Genomic DNA, 18,012 nt, shown 5'->3' with positions numbered 1-18,012 from the left:
GTTTCAGTATTTGGCTTAGGATTTTCATTTTTAAACCTTTTATTGTAATTGGGTTTCTTACGAAAATTCCTAAAAGTTTTAACCTGTTTTTGTTCCTGTTTTTTATGTTTTTTAGGTTTTGTAGTACAAGGCAGACCAAATTGTTCACAAAATGATCCTAGATCTTTACGATTTTGAGTCTTTTCTTTTGCAAGTTGACGTTGGATTTTATCATCTTGACAGATTTTTAAAGCTACCTTTTGGATATAAGCAACTAATTGTCCATAACTTAATTGCTCATAAGGGATATCTCCAGTTAGAGATTGATGACGGATTTTATCCCTAACTTTGTCTCCTAAAGATTTTGGAAGACCAGCTAAGAATTTTTCTTTCCAGAAAGGTTGTTGACTATCATCTCGAGTGTAAACCCTAGTTAGGAAGGTATCTTTATACCAGCGAAAGTCACCTAAGGTTCTACATTTAAGATTGGATAGGAGTTCAGCAGAACGATCTTTCCATAAGGATGGATCACCAATGAAATGTTGGATAATGGTGAAGATTAATTGATTAACAGCATCTGGAATAGTTTTTCCATCAGAGACTATAGGAATGCCATCAGGATCAACTTTAATGGCATTAAGAACATAATTTTTTTCATCTTCAGAAAGATAATTATCCCACCAACCTTTGAGTTGACCAGAAAAGCCAGAGACAATAATATTGACTATAATTGCTTCAGAACAATTATGAGAAGTTTGATAGGCAGTTGCAACCATAGTCATATGGTGCATTATATTGAGTATGTTATACTCTGATTGACCATCTATGTTCCATTCATAGACGTTGTTACCATTAAAACTTTTGAAACTTGTATTCTTTTCTTCAAGTAGAAGATCAGGAGCAGTTGCTTTTTGGTAATAAAGTTTGGAAGGGTTTCTCCAATTATTAATACCAGTTATAGGATTAATTTTAATTTCAGATTTGTTATCTGACTCAGGAGATTCATCATAATGACTCAGAGTATTGATAGTTTTTGACCGAGTGTTATGTTTATGAGACTGTTGAGTCTCTTGATCAGAATGTTGTGGGGTATCAGGAATGGTTAATGTACTTAACTTCTCATCAATTTTCTTAAGAAATTCATCCTGAGACTGAGATTGAGCAGGTTTTAACTTTGCAAACTCTTTTCTAAGTTGATCATTCATTTTGAAAGGTTTGAACAAAGGTTTTTCTAAGATTTTAGAAGAAGATGCAGAGGATGAAGGTTCAATAGTTTTGTTAAGTTTTTCACCCAAAATTTGAAGATATTTATTGGTGTAATTAGATTGTTCAATAAGATTTTTAAAATCCATTGGAGAGATTTGTTCATTTTCATCTTTTAATTTAAAAGGTGAAGCAAGAACAGATCTACTTTTGTTATCACAAACCTTTGGGAGATAGAAAGAAGTTGTGGGAGGAAATTCGGACTTAATGACTTCTCCTTCTTTCAGGTGCCAAACAGTAATGACATTAGCAGTTTGTGGAGTTTTGAATGGATAATCAATATCCTGTTGGACAGAATAAGCTTGAAACCAATCAAAGAAAGGAATGTTTAACTTTACTTTGTTAAGAAAGTTATAAAATTCTTCTTGGATTAGTTGTCTTTTAATTCCCTTATAATTTTGGAAGAACCATTCTTTTTGAGGAGACCGATCCTTAGAATTAAAGTCTTTCCTAAGGGTTTCCTTATCTATAATGAACTTAGATAACATCATAAGAATTATGCATAGAGGAATAGGTTGGAGATTGAATAGATTTTGGGGATTGGATAATATTTTGTTCATTTTCTTCTTCTTTTTGGGTATATGAAGGTTTAGGAATAGAAGAAGAGGTGTCCAAACCTTGGAGATGGAGATTGAACCTACTAGGTTCAGAGATTGTAGAGAAAGATCTCCTTGAAAGAGCTGATTGAAAATCTTCAGAACGAAAATCTTGAGTTTGAACAGACCTGGAAGAACTTGCAGAACTGAAAGAGTTTCTTCTATCGAAGATGATTTCAACAGCACCACTTGGGAACTGCTTGATTTCTCTGAAATTTGGAGTATCTCTAGGTTGAGCAGGTGTTGCCTTCTCAAGTCTCCATTTTTCTGGTAGAACTACGTCAGACCAACGGATAGTTTTGGGTACAGTGACATTTGCTCTAGACATGTCAGTAAGGAACAAAGTAGTTTCCCCAGTTTTCTTGGGTTTAAGAACCCTAGAGATGGAAGAATTCAATACTTTATATTGAATCCTAAAAAGCAAAGCTGCTGGAATAGATCCGGTTTTCATGTCCAGACCACTTGTCTCAACGTTCAATGTTAAGACATCCAAGATATTTTTATCTTGAAGACTAACCATACGATCAGGATAACAATTGAAAAAGATTGGTCCATTGCTTAGGCTTGTTTCAACAGTTCCAAGTATAGAATCTGTAAATTTGTTATGCCTTGTATGACGAAGGCATAGAAGAACAGAAGCATTTAGACCTTCAATTCCAAGAGGTTTAATAGCCACTTGGACACATCCAATGTGCAAATAGTTATAACTCTGTTTATGAGTTTGTATAGAGATTTTGACAGGAGTTGAAATTCTTCAAATTCATTATTTAAAGGGATATTTCTTTCAACTGTTCTGATGATATAGTCAGATTTCCGAAAGAAGTTTCCTTCGGGTTTGTACAGTTCATTAGTTGGAATTCTGGGAATTTCCCAGTTATCCAGATCTTGATTGATATCTTCAAAGGAGATTTCTTCTTTAAAAATATTTTTTGTTTGATTTTTAACTTGATCTTTATGGATGGAAGAAGAAGATGGCTGAGATGATTTGAAAGAGAGCTTAGAAGAGAAAGATTTAAACATGATAATAAGACAGATGTATTTCCCAGATATCATCACCATCATTTGGATCCATAGTAATACAGAGATAGATGTAAATTAACTTTTATCAACTGAGCATTAGATTAAGACTTTAATGTAAATAAACAACAGATTGTATATATATATATATATATATATATATATATATATATATATATATATATATATATAAAAAGAATGAGACCTCGAGAAGAATTAATTGGCCAACTACTGGAGTTTGAAGTTCACTTGATCAGAAAGAAAAAGACATAAAAGAAAACATGTTTTTGGTTAAGCACATAATGACTACATAGTCAATTGCCACACTAAAGATATATCATATAATGCAAAAATAAATTATTGTATGTGTACTGTGAGAAATAATTTTGAATTTTTTTTTTTCCAATTCTACTGGACACATAACACAAACTTAATCAGAGTTTCCCAAACAGGAGGACAAGAGAGGCTAGTGAAAAAAAAATGGAATAAATAAAAGACAGACCTTTAGTTTGTTGTTCCAGGTAAGAAGCAAGATTCATAATTCATTTAGGTATACACACCATTACTTATCGAAAAAAAATTCTTCACATGCAGAGACTTCCTACATATTTACATATGTATGCATATAATGTATCTAACAAAAAAGAGAGGCCCAAGTTAATAAATTTCAACAGAACTTGGGTTATCCTCGTAAGAAATTCAATTGAAATTAGTTTACAAACAAAAGAAACAAAAAATAAAAAAGAAAACAAATTATTGTTTATGTCATATTTTCATTGCCAAGAGAGGAGAAGTGAGGACTAGAGGAATGAAATCAAATTTCAAATGACCATTAATAAAAAGGATTACTTTTTAATCATTAGTCAATCATACAAAAGAGGAACAACTTACATCTTTTTTATCCAATGGTGTTAAAAAAGGATCTCTCACACTAAGGCCAGCGACAACAGTTAATATAGGATCCAGGCAATTGAAGATAGAACCTAAGATAAGTATCTTGCCAAGTTTGGGTTCCATAGGAAGCATTGTAAGATAGCGCCCTGTCAATTGAAAGACCAATGATAAGTCTATATCATTTTAAGTAAAAACTTAATAAGCTATTTTTCCAGTACTAGTAAGGGATCCCACCTACCTAGAATAGTCAGATTCTCATTCTCATCCAAAGCCCCGATTATTTTTAAATATTCAATTGCATTTTGCACCTATTGAGTAAAATAATTAAACAAAAATGAGATACAAATTAATATATAAATAATCAAAAAATTAATAAATAAACGAATTTATTTAAATAAAGAAAAGGGTGTGCATGAATTGAAGTCGTTTGAAAGAATAAATCGAATTTATCATTACCGCAAGTATCTCAGGAGATTGCAAAGCCCTTGACAAGAACTCTGATATACTTCCAAGTCTTAGACTTTTGATTTGTAAACATAGAGATTGCAAAGGTGTTCTCAAAATTTCTGGCAATTGATACTCTGCAAAAGCATCATATACACACCTAGGATAGAGATGGTAACACTCTCCTGGTTGAACACGACCAGCTCTTCCTCTTCTCTAGAAAAATAGTATTCAGGGAAAAAAAAAAGATAAATAATATCAACGTGAATGGTCCAATTGTTTCATCAGACGCTAACCTTGATAGCCAATTCACATGGAATGTGGAAATTGCCACAAATTTGATATATTAGGACCCGATGTGCCATTTTTTAAAAGATCAATGGAAACTGCAATTGCCCAAAGATTACTGTACCAAATCCTAGAGAATAAAACTTCTATAGCTAATTGAATAATTTTACTCACAAAAGGCACTAAACATGGAAGTATAATCATACCTATAAAAGAAAAAAATTCGAATTGTCCAAACGCTCTTTATAGGTTATACATTAAAGATACTGTATATCAGTGATGTAACGGATCAAATATAAATTATATTTTGGGTTTTCATGATTTTACTTTTATTTTAGCATGAATTTTTTTAGGTTGTTAGGTAATTTCAAGGTGACTGCAATAGAATTAGATATTTATAATGATTCTGTCGTGAATCAACTTCCCCAAAACTTAAGCGGTTGGATCAAAACACATGAATAATTTTTATTATATATCTAAAACATACCATATGCATCAAGATTTGATTTTATATTATTAGAGTTATCTCGTATGTTTACTTGTAGGGGGAAGGCAATGGTTGTGTTCTAACTTCTCAGTCATTTAAAAAGTCATCTGACTAACATGTGACCTTTTAGTGAACTTGGATGGCTGTGATTTACTTAAGCCATGAGTAAGGGTTGGTTAGGATGTTAATTACTAGGGTTAATTACAAGTCTTCTACAAAGACCTAAGGAACTATTAGTCAGATTTTGTCATAAAATTAAGTCAAAACTACAAAGTCCCATTTGCAAGGTATGAGACTTGGAGTCCCACATTGGTTGTATGGGCAACTAATGTGGGGTTTATAAGGCTTTGGGCACTCCCACCCTTTGAGCTAGTTTTTTTGGAGGTGCATCCCAAGGTGCTTATCAAATGGTATCAGAGCCTTCCACTATGTCTCCCGCTTGCAATCAAGCGGCGCGGTGGTGACACCGTCATTGCAGTATTCGCCTGGGGTCAGTAAAAGACTAGCGCAAAGCCTGCCCGTATGAGCGCCGGGGCTGCAGAGCGTGGTGGAATGTTTGGACTCATTTGCAAAGAACGAGACTTGGAGTCCCACATTGGTTGTATGGGCAACTAATGTGGGGTTTATAAGGCCTTGGGCACTCCCACCCTATGAGCTAACTTTTGGGGTGGTGCATCCCAAGGTTCTGATCAGTTTTGACCTAGAATTCCATTATTTCACAACAGACTTTATCTTTTTCACCAAGAGCATTAGAAGTAGTAACAATGGAAGAACATTACGCGAGCAGTCAAGAAAATTGTATGGGCAACTAATGTGGGGTTTATAAGGCCTTGGGCACTCCCACCCTATGAGCTAGCTTTTGGGGTGGTGCATCCCAAGGTTCTGATCAGTTTTGACCTAGAATTCCATTATTTCACAACAGACTTTATCTTTTTCACCAAGAGCATTAGAAGTAGTAACAATGGAAGAACATTACGCGAGCAGTCAAGAAAATTGTATGGGCAACTAATGTGGGGTTTATAAGGCCTTGGGCACTCCCACCCTATGAGCTAGCTTTTGGGGTGGTGCATCCCAAGGTTCTGATCAGTTTTGACCTAGAATTCCATTATTTCACAACAGACTTTATCTTTTTCACCAAGAGCATTAGAAGTAGTAACAATGGAAGAACATTACGCGAGCAGTCAAGAAAATTGTATGGGCAACTAATGTGGGGTTTATAAGGCCTTGGGCACTCCCACCCTATGAGCTAGCTTTTGGGGTGGTGCATCCCAAGGTTCTGATCAGTTTTGACCTAGAATTCCATTATTTCACAACAGACTTTATCTTTTCTTGACTACTCGCGTAATGTTCTTCCATTGTTACTACTTCTAATGCTCTTGGTGAAAAAGATGACTGGTGAGTAGATATAAGGTCTATCAAGCTCCATATAGTATGTCTTGTGTATATATCTTCCCAAAATCATGTTTGCTAGACTAGTAGAATAGAACAGACAGTCGCTCTCTCCTCTCAATGCTGAAGGCAAGATTAAGAGCTAAGCCTATGTCTAGCAAAAATAAGCCGAGTTGTTATCATACAAAAATTCACACTAAAACCAGACTATTGCCGATGTAGCCATGGTTGTTAAACTCGCGCGTTTACTCGTGAAATCGGACGAGTAAACGCTTCAGCAACAGTGTTACGAGTCATGATCTTCATTTACTCGGTTTTGGTCCTCAAATGGCAGAAACGTCGAGTATCTTGACAAACTCGTATAATCGTACGAGTTACACGTTTTCATCAGGAAAAAAAAACCATTACCCGAATATTTGACCCGAAAAGGAGTGAGTATAAATGGGTTTTTTTAGATAAAAAAAAAACCTAGATCCTCTGAGCCACCATCATGGGGTGGGAGAGAAACTCGCGACTGACGAAGACCAGACCTTCAAGCCACCGTCACTGTCTTCTCTGCGTGAGTGAACTGAAGCTTCTCCGCGTGCTTCGTCATCTTGCTGAGTGAAGCTTCTCCTCCGCGTTCTTCGAGCAACGTCTTCTGCTTCGCCGTCGTGCTTCAAGCCACCGTCATCGGTCATCCCTCACCGCCTAGTGCTCTCTGCCTCTCTGGTTCGATCTCTTCTTTGTTTCGTTTTTTATTTTTCTCAAGTCGCCTCTGTCTGTCTCATCTTCTACGGTCTGTTTTATTTATTTTTTTTAATTTATAAATCATTTTATTTTATTTTATTTTATAAAACAAAATCAGTTTATTTTATTTTATAAAACAAAATCAGTTTATTTTATTTATAAAACAAAATCAGTTTATTTTATTTATAAAACAAATTCATTTTTTTTTGTTTTATAAAACAAAATCAGTTTATTTTATTTATAAAACAAATTCATTTTTTTATTTTATAAAACAAAATCATTATATTTTATTTTATAAAACAAAATCAGTTTATTTTATTTATAAAATAAATTCATTTTTTTATTTTATTAAACAAAATCAGTTTATTTTATTTTATAAAACAAAATCAGTTTTTTTATTTTATTAAACAAAATCAGTTTATTTTATTTTATAAAACAAAATCAGTTTTTTTATTTTATTTGATAAACCGTAAACTAAACTAAACCAAATCAGATTTGTTTTTTTTTTTTTGGGTATCCAAACCAAATCAGATTTATTTGAAAAAACAAATTAATTTTTTTTTCACTTGAATTGCCTCAGTTTGATTTTATATTCAAAGGAAAAAATAAAATTAATTGTATTAAATTAGTCTAAGTTAATTTCACTTGAATTGTGGTTAATTTTTATTATTTGTTGTGAATTTGAATGTTGTATATTTTTAGAAAATGTCTTCAAGTGGTGTTAATAGTACTACTGCATGTGGAAGTGGAGGAACAACAACTTCTAAAAAAATTCATAAGAATGCTCTTGGAAGTAAGAATGATGTTGCATGGAGTTATGGATTTGTAGTGGATGGAAATGAAAAAAAAATTAAATGCAAGTTTTGTACAAGGGTACTAATTGGAGGAGTTTATAGACTGAAACATCATTTGGCTGGGACTAAAAAAGATGTGCTAGCTTGCCCATCTGTTCCTGATGATGTGAAGAAACAAATGTGGGATATTGTGTTCTTGTTGCAAAATAAGAAATCAAGTAGTCAGTCTCAAAATGAATGTGAAATACTTGGAGAAAAAAGAAAAGGGGAAGAAGATGAAAGCTCTCAATCTCAATCTCAAGTTCCAAATATTTTCAAGAGAAAAGGAGTGAGTACTCAAACCACCATCAATTGTTTATTTAAGAAGGATTTGAGAGAGTCGGCATGTTCAAAAATTGCTAAATTTTTTTATGCCAATGCTATACCATTTAATGTTGTGAAGAGTGATGAATTTCAAGAGATGTTTGATGATGTTATACGACATGGTCATGGATTTAAACCTCCATCCTACCATGAAATCAGAGAAAAATATTTGAAGCAACATGTGCAGTTGACAATGACTGATATGGAGAAACATAAAGTTTTTTGGAAGAAAACAGGTTGCACAATAATGACTGATGGTTGGACTGATCAAAGGAGGAGGACATTAATCAACTTCTTGGTAAATAGCCCCAAAGGAACAGTTTTTTTGAAGTCTATTGATGCCTCTCATATATCAAAAACCGCTGAAGCCATTGTTGCTATGCTTGAAGAAATTATTAATGAGGTGGGAGAAGAAAATGTTATTCGAGTTGTGTCTGACAATGCTGCCAATTACAAAGCTGCTGGAAGGTTGTTGATGGAAAAAAGATTACATTTGTATTGGACACCTTGTGCCGCTCACTGCATTGATTTGATGTTGGAAGATCTTGAAGGCATACCAATGCATAAAGATACCATTGCAAAGGGGGGAAAAATTACTACTTATATATATTCAAGGACTTCCTTAATTTGTTTATTACAACATTTTACAAAAGGAAAGGATTTGGTGAGGCCAGGCATGACTCGCTTTGCCACATCATATCTGACCTTGGGTTGTCTAGGTGAAAACAAGGGACCATTGCAAAGAATGTTCACTTCAGAGAAATGGCAGTCTAGCCAGTGTGCAAAATCAAAGGATGGGAAATATATTGAGGATGTGGTTATAGACAAGAAGTTTTGGAAGAACCTTGTCAATTGCTTGAGGGGTGCTTTTCCGTTAATCAAAGTGCTTCGTATGGTTGATTCTGATGCAAAACCAGCCATGGGATACATTTATGAAGCAATGGATAAAGCAAAAGAAACTATTCGAAGCGATCTCAGAGGCGTCGAAAGCAGGTAATTATGAATTTAAAGCAAAAGAACCTTGTAATTTGTAGCCTTTGTTTTAAAACTAACTCAATTTGTTCCCACCTTAGATATATGCCTCTATGGACAATCATTGATAACAGATGGGATCGACAACTCCATAGACCTTTGCATGCTGCAGGCTATTACCTTAATCCTCAACTTCATTATGGTCCTGATTTTAAAGCTGATTTTGAAGTTATGCATGGACTATATCTGTGTTTGGATAGGATGACAACAAGTATTGAAGAAAGAAATCGCATTGATAAGCAAATTGAAATTTTCAAGATGCAAGAAGAGTTTTTTGGTAGTTCAATAGCTCAAGAAGGCTTGAAATTAAAGACTCCAGCACAATGGTGGGAATCTTATGGATTTCAGTATCCAGAGTTACAAAGATTTGCCATTCGTATATTAAGCTTGACATGCAGTTCGTCTGGGTGTGAGCGTAACTGGAGTGCTTTTGAGATGGTAAATTATTTGTATTTTATAGTTAAAATTTAAAATCACTACCTATTACTTGCTAATTGCTATATATTCATTGGGTTTGTATTTGTTTAGGTCCATACCAAGAAAAGAAATCGCCTGAAACAGCAGAAAATGAATGATCTTGTATATGTGATGGCCAATTTAAAATTGTCCAAGAAGAGGGAACGCAAAAAAAGTGTTGGGCAAGAGCATGAGTTTTATAGCATAGATGATCTTTCATCTGATGATGAATGGATTGTGGAAAATGAGGGAAGCCCATCCAACATTGAAGATATAGATGATTTGGATATTCCTAAATTTAACTTAGATGCTACAGATGAAGATGCTTTGATGATGATACCTGAAGCTGATGGTGGTTCTGAACTTGGTGGGAAGGTGGAGAAGACATCATGCAACATTGTTTTGGTGATGAAGATGAAGATGAAGATGAAGGAAATAATGAAGATGGTGATGAAGATGGTGATGAAGATGATGAGGAGGAGGATGATTATGATATTCCATCATTCCATTGAGATTTGATTGATATATTGTTTTGGATTTGAATGTTGTGTGCTATGACTTTATGTGTTTGAGACATTATGAGATTATGACTATTGTATGACATTATTATGCTGGTTGGTTGAATTAAATTTGCTTATTATATTACTTTATATGCATATAAATATATAAAAATATAATTTGTATCTTGTGTTACGAGTCTACAATCCGTGTTACGATTCTGCGATTTACGATTTTGGTTCACCCTTCCGAGTTTGCATAAAATCTCGAGTTTGACAACAATGGATGTAGCACTATAACTAAGTATGGATCCTATTGTTCAGTGTCCATTGCAGTCAGCCAACTAAACTGTTAAAAAGTATGCAGAAAGTTAGCAAAAATAAAACCACAATATATATATATATATATATATATATATATATATATATATATATATATATATAGGAGCAGGATCATTTTAGAAAAGTATAAATTACACTCTCAAACTTAGTCGTTGATTCTACTTACATCTCATAGTTCACACAACTAATAAATTGGAGCCATTAGATGTGACTAGATCAACATTTAAAATTTGGTGTAATACTTATTATTCTTATGTCAGCATAAGTTTTGTACATGTGAGTGTGTGTGTGTGTGTAAAATAAAAAATGATGTTTGAACATATTACATAAATGATTAATGCTGGACACAAAATCGACTAAGGTATATGACCTTACTTGTTGAGCAGAAACCTTGGAGATCCATGAAGGAAGCAAACAAGGCGTATTATTCAGTGCATCATATGATGTTTCTTTTGCCTTTCCGCAGTCAAGAACAAAAACAACATCATTTATCGTGATACTCGTTTCAGCAATATTTGTTGCTAGCACTATTTTTCTTACTCCATCTTCGGGTTCTTCAAATATCAAGTTCTGCATATCCAATATGTATAATCTATCTAAACATTGATCCTAAGCAGGAAGGCAAAGCACATACTTCCATTCTTCAACAAAAGACTATGCATGTCATACATAGTTAAAAGTAATTTCCAGACAAGGTGTTGTTATGGGATTCTGATCAATATGCTTTTTAATTTTCAAACATAAACATTATCATTTATTGTGATACTCGTTTCAGCAATATTTGTTGCTAGCAATATTTTTCTTGCTTCATCTTCGGGCTCTTCAAATATTAACATCTGCATATCCAATTTTGTAATCTATCTAAATATTGATCTTAAGCAGGAAGGCAGAGCACATACCTCTTTTCTTCATTAAAAGACTGCATGTAATATATGGGGTAGGTTATATTTACAAACTTTTTGTTACAAACTCTTAAAAACTACACTATATATTCCCGGGAATACATAGTGTAGTTTGTAAACAAAAAGTTTGTAAATATAACCTTTCCCGTAATATATTGTTAAAAGTAACTTCTAGACAATGTGTCGCTAAGGGATCTGATCATTATGCTTTTTTATTTTCAAACAGAGAATTTCACAGAAGTTGTTGATACAGTGGAGTGCACAACATGTAAGGTGATACATACAGAATACAAAATCAACTCTGACAATGAGCCAACAGAAAAAATATTACCTGCTCCGAACTAGCCATTGAGCCATGACATGTAAGCAACAAAACTCGATTTGGATCTCCCAAGACAGTATGGGTAAGGAGCTTATCTTTAAGAGAGTTTATATCATCCCATCCAGTCATGAAAACCAAAACAGCACCAGGTCTTTCATCCTCACATATATTGCATAATATATATTCTATGAGACTAAAACCAATGCAGTCAGGATTCCAACATGACAAAGACTCCTGTGTCTGTGGATCGTAATCTTTGGAATCAGCAGCTCTAATTGCGTCCTGGTCACACATTTTTCTAAGACAGATTAAAATTAAGAAAATACTAAACAAGATCTGAAGCAACTGCAGTTCAGAATTTCTTAAATACCTCTACAGCAGAAGCAATTTGGCTTTTCCTCTTTCTTGGGGCCTGTTTATTCATTTTCCACATCCTTTCTTGACCATAATCATCAATTTGATTATGAGGAGTCAATCTGTAGCCCGTCATTTCAAGAATGTTCTCCAAAAAATGAGTTCTAACGGGGTAAGTGAAGCCCTATATTAACACGCATATCCACCCAACCAGTGAGAAAAGGGAAAACTTAGTTTTTGGCTCCAAATATTATCCTTTTTTATCAACAAAATTTAGAATATCTATCCCAAAAAAAAGTGTAACAAAAAATCTCAAAACTAAAATAGAAAATACTTGGAAACATGAATGATGCATCCATATACTCCCATCTATGATGATATTATACCTACTTAACATCCATACCATATACTTCCTTAATACTTCCAAATCATCTTATTTTATACCTAGAGATTTATAATCCTTCGACCATAAAAAATATCAAAAGACAATATCCCCCATCACAATACAAACAAGGAATATCATTCAGTTTCTGTGACGCACCGGAATATTCATAACTGGAGCCTCATTAAAGTATGAAGAGAAAAGTTCAGCATCTACGGTAGCACTCATCAAAATCAGTTTCAGTTCTGGTCGATGGGGAAGGAGATCTTTAAGGACAATAAGCAGAAAATCTGTAATAAAAAATGCAAGAACATTAATATTCAGAAATCTTCAGAAAGCCAAAGGCTGAATCAAGTTCAGAATTCTACCTTCATTTATCCCACGTTCATGAATTTCATCCACAATAATATGAGTAACACCTTTTAAGTTCCTATCAGCTAGTAATCTTCTTAATAAGATGCCTGTGGTGCAAAAGAGAAGATGGGTATCCTTCCCTTTCATACCCTCCAATCGAACTTTATATCCAACCTTCCAAAGGGAGGGAGGGAGAGAGAGAGTGTGTAAGCAACAGATAGAGAGGGAAAAATACTTAAAAATTCTCAGAAAACCGAACAGTTATGGGTTAGATAGTATATTAACAAGAAATGTCTTTGGCAGACAAACTCACAGATTCACCCAATTTTTCCCCCCTCTCAGAAGCAACCCTTTCAGAAACCGACATGGCTGAAATGCGTCTTGGCTGTGTGCATATAATATTACAAGCAGCTCCACGAACTGATTCTATCTCAGATTCTAAAATAAATTGTGGAATTTGTGTTGTCTTGCCACAGCCTGTTTGACCTGAAATGATAACTACCTGCAAAAAATGACAATTAATAATTAACAATTGAATTATAGATGTCAATTATTAATAGAACCATTTACTGTCATGGTACAACATCAGTGGCTAAGCAAAAAGAGAGTTTCATGTGAAACTAGCAGTGGGCATATAAAAGCTGAAAAGTTTTGTATCACTTCCAAGGGTCTTGACTCTCTTGAGGATCCCATGTGTACTGCTGAGGATATTAATTTCATCTTATCACCCTAACTTACACATATTACAGTAAATATATAAGCTAAAGCAGGTCAAATCTCAAGCTTTTTCCGACTATTGATTTGTGGCATTCTACCCACCACAAACCAACACACTTCTCGAGATAACTTTGCTCAAGCTAACCATATGATACAAACAGTATGAGATATAGTTGCCTGAAAAACATCAGCTTGAGCACTGCATTATATCAAATTACCCAATAGCAACTGGCTATGCTATGGAAAAAATAACAAAATATATACCCGAAATTTATTATCATTATACAATTTTCCCAACACCACCACTGCCACTCCCTCCTCCCCACCCTCCTTTTTGAATGACCACAGCTGCCGCTGCACAGCAACTCAACCATACCACCATGTTTAACCATTTGCTCTCCAGTAAAAGGATAAACTCTATTCTTTCACCCGATATCATTGATTTAAAAATTTTGACAACAAAAATTACAACTATATCTTTTCAGAACTTCTGAATTTCACAATAAAATTTGAAGTTTACATAACTCCACTAAATTTATCCTCTGAAGTCTGAACCACCTCATAATTGCTCAGTTAATCAGCCAGTCAAACTGGCTGACAGGAACCAACCTACAACATAACAATACTGACATGGACACATATACATGCTATAAAACTAATTTTGGAGACTTACATCTCAAAGTACAATACAATTAATAAATCAAAGAGGCTTAATCCATGAAAATAGCCCTAATGATATACAACTATTCAGCAAACCTGATTCCTTGATATGACTGATAATATTGCTTCTTTCTCTTTATAAGCAGGGAGACTGATACGAAATTCTAGCATGCTTCTTCCTTCAGGAGATTCCTGAAATGAAAAGGGAAGATGTCAAGAAATTCAATCCATTTTTGTTCTGTCTCAAAGGTTTCTAAACCTCATTGGATATTTTTGCCAGTCATTAACTAGAGACTCAGGGAAAACCCATCTGTATATATAGCTGATAAAGCCAAGCCAGTATCCATAAGCACTTGTACAGATATAGCAGACACAAACTGTAATGACCACCCAGAAGAACCAAAAAACTTTTAACTTATTACCACAAAAGTTACTCATGAATAACAATAAGCATTATTCTGAACTATAGGACAATCGAGTGAACACATCATCATAAAGTATAATTCATCTTAAAAAAATCTACATTGCACGATATATATAGGTATGGTACTGGTATCAGTACAGATAAAAAACAAGGAGCATCCAAAATATTTAAAAAGTAATAGTTGATGTTGCAAGAAGTCATGAACATTGAACAGATCAATTAAGGAGCAGTCACCCAAAATATCTATAAAAAGAAAAAAAATGCTGCAAGAACAGAAACAAGGGAGAATAACAGATTTATATCGATTTGGGTAAGAGGACAGAACAAAATGTAAGAATTGCTGGATGGCTGGGAGAAATTGCAAGCTACCACTGCAAGCCACCATCAAAGAATGACTGGGGAAGACAAAGGTCTGGCCATCCAAAAAAATGAATGGGCATGCTGAAACATGAAAATGAAAGCAGGAAGGGGGAAAATGAGACCAAGATTGAAAACAACAATGTTGTGGGGCAAAATTAACCAAGCCGTACCCAGTCAAACTGAGCCACACCTGTGTCCTATCCAAGCCATACCTGTACCACGTACATAGGTATGTGTACATCTAGCAAAATAGCGTACCGATGCTTCAAAGATGAAAACTGATAAAAAATGGTTTAACATATTATATTTCACATCTCACCAGTAGAAACGAGAAACTCCAAAGGAACCATTGCATAAGCAGATTGCTTGATTAATACTCATTTAGTTTGTGAGAATGTGAGTTTGTGTATTAAGGAATATTATATTCCTCACTTATCAGGTTTCCCCACTCCTACCATTAATATAAACTACCCTCTCCCTCCCCTTTTCTGCCAGTTTGTCTGCAACATTATAGCATTAACTTCCTAGTTCCTACTTATTAGGTATTTTGAGATAAATAGTAACCCACTCACTTCAGTTCATGAATTAAACCATATTTTACAAGACTTATCTGCATGGCATAACTACCATATGATATCCTTCCCACCCATCACTATAGTATACTTTGGAATTATTAGATAAAAAAAATTTCAATTTACTTATATATTGCCTCTTTACAACAGAAAAGAAAATTGTTGGTTAATCTAAACCCTTGCTCAAATCGAATTGCATCATGTAATGAATACTATAGTTCTAACAGTTGGGTCTTATTGAAGTTGATGGTTATCGTGCTATATATACATAATAACGTGATAAAGAAAATTACAAAAGAATGCACGTAAATTTCTTGTTATTATTGTTCCCGTAAAGTGTTTAACTCTCTAGTCTAAATGATGTCCCAATCTGCTTCAACTCTCATATACTGTCTGTAATCATATTCTAAGATTTTCCATCTCAACCCTTCAATGTACAATACCCATTTTTCATATCCCATCCCCTCAAAATGGAGTGCACATAGAAATCCACAGATTATATGCAGCAAGAACTTCTCTTTTTGTTTTTCCCCAATAAAATCCTGCAAAACCCCTTTTTAACACCTTAAGCAGAATGTAGATTACTAAGTAGTAAATAGTAACAAGGTTAATATCAAAATCTTACAACTCCAACTTTTGAAGCGAACATAAAGAATTAAAAAAAAAAATGCACACAAACTATAATACAGAACAGGAACGCATGCCATAATTTTATATTTAAGGGAGATAACCTGCCAAGCATGCTGCTGATTGCGCATATGTAAGCTTCTCTGCCAGAGAATTGTATCCGCAACAGCCTTACTGGATGCTAGTGGCTCAGGTAGCTCAAAAAGCCCTTCATCTGTACCAAAACTGCCATTACTGCTTGATCTTGCAAATGAAAAATCCGAAAAGCTTCCATTCACCCTGGACTTCTGGTTAAGGTATTCCTCAAAATATGCATCAACTCGCCTAAACATGGTAATAGGCATGCTGACCTGTCAAATCATTAAAGCTTTACTAAGGCGTCTCTGATGAGAGATAAATTTTCCACTGATAAGACTTTTATATAAAAATTTCTTATCTAAGTTCCTTAGGATCCAAAGACAGTCAAATATAAAAAGTCAAACAGATGAGAAGAGTAGAAAGAAGAAAAAGGAGAACGTTTAAGGAAAACTAAGATTTTGTTTAGTGTCTGAAATCAGAGCAAAGGAGAAAGTAGTGAACAGGATTTATATACCTCCCTCTGGGGCCGCCGATCGTCCAAATCATATCTGTAGTTTGGAAGTGGAACCTTACTGAAGACAACAACCTTCGCATACATATGGCTGCCAAAAACAAATGCAACTCAGATTCCTCACAATAAAGACCAAGACTTGTGACTCAAGCAACAATAGTCGGGTCATGAAAAAGAATAGAAAACACACCTATACAACCCCATTCTGCTTGCCAAAACTGCTATTTGCTCAAAATCACGCCTATCCTTTTTCTCCCGTGAGATCAACTCTTGCTTACTCTTGTCATTTAAGAGCATCGTCAATTTCCGCTTCCACTCATCAGTGTTATCATAAGGGGAAGCACTCTGGTAAGCAAATTTTGAAGCAACCAAAAATAAATATACATTAAACTCAAATACTACTTTACAAATATCTACACTTACACTTCGAATAACGAGAAAGAATCTCGACGTTAAGAAATGGGGAAAAAAATTGAACTATGAAGCAGTAATGTGAATAAACTCACCGGTAGTGACGGAGCCTCAAATTCACGATCGGAACCTTCCTCGGAAACTACATCGTCATAAGCAGAAATGTAGCGCGAGTTCCCCTTATTAGGAACTTGCTCCGTAGTAGCGGTGGGTCTAGGGTTTTCGCTGAACTTGGCGCCAACCGGAGCGGGGGAGTTGTAATTGGCGGAGGTGACGACGGAGCGTAGGCGTTGGTGCGGCGGAACGTAAATGGCGCCAAACGAGGACAGTGGTGGTCGGTCCTTCATGGAGAGAAACGGAAGCTTAATTGAGGGTTTTAGGGTTTTGTGAATGGACGAGGGTTGCGGAGCAGAGAGCATGCAAGCTCCTACGGCGTCGTTTCCGATGTTATGCTTCGTCTTTCGTCACGTCACTTCTTCGGTTAACTCTGTTTGTGTTCGTTGTTCGTGTGTGTGTGTGTGTGTGTGTGTGAGAGAGAGAGAAGAATGACTCAGGGAATGGAAGATGATGGCAGATAGAGTACGATCTCCCTTTCATGCTCCTAAATCCTAATACGGCTCTCGTGCTTTGCAATTCCGCCACGTCAGTCTCAGTACCGCCACGTTGTCAATTTATTGGAGAAGAACAAACAACGCATAATTTGAGAGATACTTTATTTTAAGTTTTTTTTTTTTTTCAGTTTATCTTTGTCTATCATATTAAAATAGA

The 18,012-nt window shown here is 34.8% G+C and overlaps 1 protein-coding gene across 1 annotated transcript; it reads right to left on the bottom strand.

The window, feature by feature from the left end:
• Positions 1–1,719: 1,719 nt before the first annotated feature.
• LOC133296444 (DExH-box ATP-dependent RNA helicase DExH5, mitochondrial) lies at positions 1,720–17,802 on the bottom strand. Its single transcript, XM_061495432.1, has 15 exons — positions 17,340–17,802; positions 17,024–17,178; positions 16,837–16,924; positions 16,349–16,594; positions 14,358–14,453; positions 13,198–13,386; positions 12,899–13,058; positions 12,690–12,820; positions 12,165–12,332; positions 11,804–12,076; positions 10,946–11,140; positions 4,206–4,409; positions 3,988–4,057; positions 3,729–3,895; positions 1,720–2,547 (listed from the first exon to the last, which is right to left on the bottom strand). Exons 1-15 carry the CDS (start codon positions 17,661–17,663, stop codon positions 1,720–1,722), a joined length of 3,294 nt encoding a protein of 1,097 aa, XP_061351416.1. The 5' UTR covers positions 17,664–17,802.
• Positions 17,803–18,012: the final 210 nt, after the last annotated feature.

Source organism: Gastrolobium bilobum, unplaced genomic scaffold, assembly GCF_033153095.1.
Source record: "Gastrolobium bilobum isolate Gb01-03AN ecotype WA unplaced genomic scaffold, APGP_CSIRO_Gbil_v1 utg20910, whole genome shotgun sequence".
Lineage (NCBI taxonomy): Eukaryota > Viridiplantae > Streptophyta > Magnoliopsida > Fabales > Fabaceae > Gastrolobium > Gastrolobium bilobum.
Note: the sequence above shows the minus strand (reverse complement) of the source record. Positions and strands in the feature narration are given on the sequence as shown.

Coding starts and splice junctions, on each gene's coding strand:
- LOC133296444 (XM_061495432.1), bottom strand. CDS start 17,663: ATGCTCTCTGCTCCGCAACCCTCGTCCATTCACAAAACCCTAAAACCC. Junction 4,410..10,945: donor CCAAGGTTTCTGCTCAACAA/GTAAGGTCATAT, acceptor CTATTTTTCTAG/AGAAGAGGAAGAGCTGGTCG. Junction 4,058..4,205: donor AATCTCCTGAGATACTTGCG/GTAATGATAAAT, acceptor TTTACTCAATAG/GTGCAAAATGCAATTGAATA.